Source organism: Papaver somniferum, chromosome 4 (assembly GCF_003573695.1).
Source record: "Papaver somniferum cultivar HN1 chromosome 4, ASM357369v1, whole genome shotgun sequence".
NCBI classification, from domain to species: domain Eukaryota; kingdom Viridiplantae; phylum Streptophyta; class Magnoliopsida; order Ranunculales; family Papaveraceae; genus Papaver; species Papaver somniferum.
Genome location: NC_039361.1, coordinates 162,545,208 through 162,549,602, shown reverse-complemented (window position 1 = coordinate 162,549,602; position 4,395 = coordinate 162,545,208). Strand labels below are relative to the sequence as shown.

Genomic DNA, 4,395 nt, shown 5'->3' with positions numbered 1-4,395 from the left:
CATCCTCTGAATAGCTAATTTCCCATTAATTCAATTTGGGGAAGAACACATGAACCCTAATCCTTCAATTTCTCAAATCAAACTCTCAAATTAACACAAAAACCTCTTCTTCATGATTTTTCCCTAAAATCCATCCTTAATTACAAAAGAGATGCTCGTGAATGCTAAACCTCAACAGTTTTATGGTTGTGGGAATTAAGTGATTGCGAAAATAGAAAAGAACCGCAATACATGTAAGAAGACATTGGAATCAGTAAAGAGAAGACGACTTGTACAGATTCATCAAGTCCGAGCAAGAGTGAAGAAGAAATGGCTAATTGGAATTATATTACAAGTGAGACAACTACAACAACAACTCAGACTCGAAACTGAGCGAGGAATGGCCGGAAAAAATTGGACTGGTTGCTGCAAAGAGCATAAATTACAAGTCTGGCCTACTGAATATGTTAATCAATAATAGTACAACATACACCTAACTAACACCGCGTACGTGTTGAAGTTGCTTCAGCCGTTGAACGACCTGCTTCATCGTTGGCCTGATTGAAAGAGAATCCACGGTACACATGACAGCCAGATGCAGAGTCTCCACCAAATTATCATGGGGACCTGAATCCCATAAACCAGTGGTGAAGAACTCCTTGGCCCTGCCCTGTCGAAGAAGCATACATGCCCATCCGACGATATTGAAACCATTCCCGTACGGTGAAAACGAGGGGTCCAAAGCTTTTTTATCAGAGATAAGCTCAAGAAGCACCACGCCGTAACTGTAGACATCAGCTTTATCAGAAACACGACAAGTCATTGCGTACTCTGGAGCTACGTAACCAAAAGTCCCAGCAACACCAGTTGTAGCATGGGTTTCAGAAGTACCCAAGAGTCTAGCCAATCCAAAATCAGACAGATAAGCATTGTAATTGTTATCCAATAAGATATTGCTTGGCTTGACATCGCGATGAAGCACCCGCGGCACACATTCATCATGAAGATATGCTAGTGCACGAGCAATATCCAGAGCGATTTTGTGAAGTGTTTTCCAATCCACTGCTCTCTCAGACCTTTCCTGAATGAAATTCTCTAAATTACCCCCTGACAAGTAGTTATAAATGAGAAACATCTCCGTTTCACTAGCATGGTAACCTATCAACGTGACAAGATTTTGATGACGCATCCTTCCAAGGGTCTTGATCTCTGCATGGAACTGCTGAACCCCTTGGAACCGCCCAACTGAGAGCCTCTTTATAGCCACCAGAAATCCTGGAGTTATTTCGGCCTTGTAAGTAGCCCCAAAGCCTCCACTCCCAATGCAGTTGCTTGCATTAAAGCTACCTGTTCCCCGCACAACATTCTCATAAGACAGTGGAACCCCTATGTCGTTGAAAATCGTAACCTCTCTTCTTCGGTCTGACCCTCCAACCCTGGACTTCGGAACACACTTTCTTGTGTACAAGAAAAGGACTACCAGAGCTAGAAGCACGGAAACAATTGCTGATGCCGAGGCTACTGATGCAATTTCAATGGAATTAAATCCCCTACTTTTGTTAATAGCGGGTGGAGGAGGGGCACCCATATAATTTTGCAAGTCCCCATTCCTTCTCTGAACATCTGAAGTTGGTCTTGATAGAGCATACAAACGACAAGACTGAAGAAAAGGGTTGCCACGAACACTGCTGCAATTCATCAGATCCTCGCTCCATGGAATAGGCCCAGATAGATTATTGAAGGACACATTAAACGTAGAGAGCTTTGTAACATTAGCCAAACCAGATGGGATTTGGCCTGAGAGTTTATTGCTGTTTAGCAGAAGAACAGTCAAGTTTTTCAGATTCGGAATATCTCCTGGAATCTCACTAGCAAGAGAATTCGAAGAAAGATCCAACACTTTAAGAGAGTGCAACTGTCCCAAGCTAGAAGGGATTTCACCAGTCAGGTTATTAGAAGCCAACAAGAGATACTGCAGGTCCTTTAACCTGCCAAGACTGACTGGAATAGGACCGTACAACTTGTTCCTACTCAAATCCAGAGTGACAAGAGACTCGAAATCCCCAAAACTTTGAGGCACTGATCCGCTAATCGAGTTCCCTGATATATCCAAAAGTTTGAGAGATCTGCACATTCCACCAGCCTCCACTGGAAGTGGTCCAGAAATTTGATTATCGCTAACATTCGCTATCATTCCATTCAATGCATCACATTTTTCAAACAGAACTTCAGGGAATGATCCGTTGAGCTTATTTCCACCAGCAAGAAATGCATAAGCAGTCTGATCTCCAAGTCTTTCAGAAGCAATTGGCAAAGACAGGAGAGAACCAGTAAGGTTATTCCCACCAAAATTATGAAAAATTCCAAAATTCCCACTGGCTCCGAAAGACGGCAACAAGGACCCTGTCTGAGATTTATACGCAAAAAAGGATGAATATGCAGATGCGGGATCGAAAGGTTGGGTACCATAAGCACGTAACGAGGGAAGAGGAGGGCAAACTCCCTGACTGAAAATGGGTATAGAGCCTGTTAAGAGGTTCCCGCTCACATCAAACACAGACATACAAGGAACTGTAAGGTTCTGATTAAGTATCCCAGTCAGCCTATTTGAGCTCAAATCAAGAAAATGAAGATTCTTACAAGACCCAAACACCTCAGGTATTCCTCCGGTAAAAAGATTCTGACCCAAGTTAACCATTTCCAAGTTTTGACAGGCACCCCAATTCCTCGGAATCTCACCTTCAAGCGTAGCTCTTGGTGCCCAAATTATCTTCAGCTTCGGCAGTGTGGTAATTTCCACAGGAACAGCACCTTGGAAATAATTGAAATCGTCTTCAGAAGCAGAGCGCAACCGAAATGAAGAATCCCCTCCCCTTGGATACTCTAAAAGCCCCACGGGATCAAACATATTTGAGAGGATTAATACAGATAATTCCCGACATTTTCCTAGTGCAACCGGTATAGACCCACTAAGGCTGTTCCTCGACACATCCAACACTTGAAGATTTTCAAGCTTACCTAGTTCAGGAGGTATAACATCTTCCAACATATTAGCAAACAGCAGCAATGATTCCAGCTGTTTACACTCCCCCAAACTACTAGGAATTTCACCGACTAAGAAATTTCCAGAAAGATCGAGATGCACGAGACTCCCACAGTTAGCTCCAATCTCCTTGGGTATCGACCCACCGAGTTCATTCAGTGACAGATAAAGCCCCCTCAAGTTAGATAATTTGTCGATAAACCTAGGAACCGTCCCATTCACTTGGTTACGAGCTAAATTGATAATCTCTAACCCAAGACAATTCTCCAGTGACCCCGGAATCTCTCCAGAAATCTCATTAAACCCAAGATTAAGAACCCTTAAACTCTTCAATCCCCCAATTTGACTAGACAAAACCCCATTAAACGAATTCCCTTCTAGATCAAGCACTTGTAAATTCCTCAACCCCCAAATTTCAACAGGAATTTCACCACTCAAATCATGAAACGGCAAAGACAAAACTTTAAGCTCGGTCAGTTTCCCAATCAAAGGAGACAACTTTCCTTTCAGTTTCCACTCATTCTCAACACAATTCCTCCTAATCCCAAACCCATACAAAGGAAATTGAAGATATTTAGAACAAGTTTGAGTCTTACCTCCTCCTCCGCCAGCCCCGCCACCACCAGCACCACCAGAGATATTAAGTGAGACAACCCTAGCTTTCTGATCACAAGTAACACCAACCCAAGAACAGTGATCATCGTTGTTATTCTTCCATGAAGATAAAACCCCAAAAGGGTCTACAACTGAAGACTTAAACTCAAGTAAAACATATTTATCTGAATTAACAACAGCAACACGACCAGCAGAAGCAAAAGTAGACAACAATAGAAGTAGATCCAAAGTCAGAAGAAGAACATGAATACTAGTATGATTGTTAGGATTATGTTTACATCTGATTCCTGATAAACAGCGCATCTCTCTCCTTCACTTGAAACTCACTACATACAGTTTATGATGATGATGATGATTGATGATGGAGGAGAAGAAGATGAAAGAAAGATGGATTTTTTTTCTTTTTCTTTCTGAAACCCTAAACTTTTTTTGTTTATTTAATTAAAAAAATTATTAAAAATGTTGGGAAAAGGAAAAAAGAAAGACAACTGTGTGCTCAAAAAGACACTTGTGTTTTTGGGTTAAAATGAAAACGCGTTCTTTTTTGAGTTTTCTACTTCTTCTTCTCGCTCAGAGTCTCAGACAGTGAAAGAGAGAAAGAAGTCCGTCTTGTGTGTGTGTCTTTTTTCTTCATTGGTGGGGTCTTTGCGGGTCCTTCTGTCGGTCAAATCGGCATCCTCTCATTTTTCTCTCAGTCAAGATGGTTCACTTGCATCAAAGTCTTTCTTCACTCTCTTTCTCAGTCTTCTTAAAATTTT

At 41.8% G+C, this 4,395-nt stretch overlaps 1 protein-coding gene across 1 annotated transcript; it reads right to left on the bottom strand.

Moving 5' to 3' along the window:
* Positions 1 to 232: 232 nt before the first annotated feature.
* On the bottom strand, positions 233 to 4,118 carry LOC113271797 (LRR receptor-like serine/threonine-protein kinase RPK2). Its single transcript, XM_026521718.1, has one exon. It carries the CDS (start codon positions 3,938 to 3,940, stop codon positions 473 to 475), a length of 3,468 nt encoding a protein of 1,155 aa, XP_026377503.1. The 5' UTR covers positions 3,941 to 4,118; the 3' UTR covers positions 233 to 472.
* Between the last annotated feature and the right edge of the window lie 277 nt (positions 4,119 to 4,395).

Excerpts from the sequence above, each read along its gene's own strand:
- LOC113271797 (XM_026521718.1), bottom strand. The coding sequence starts at position 3,940 with ATGCGCTGTTTATCAGGAATCAGATGTAAACATAATCCTAACAATCAT.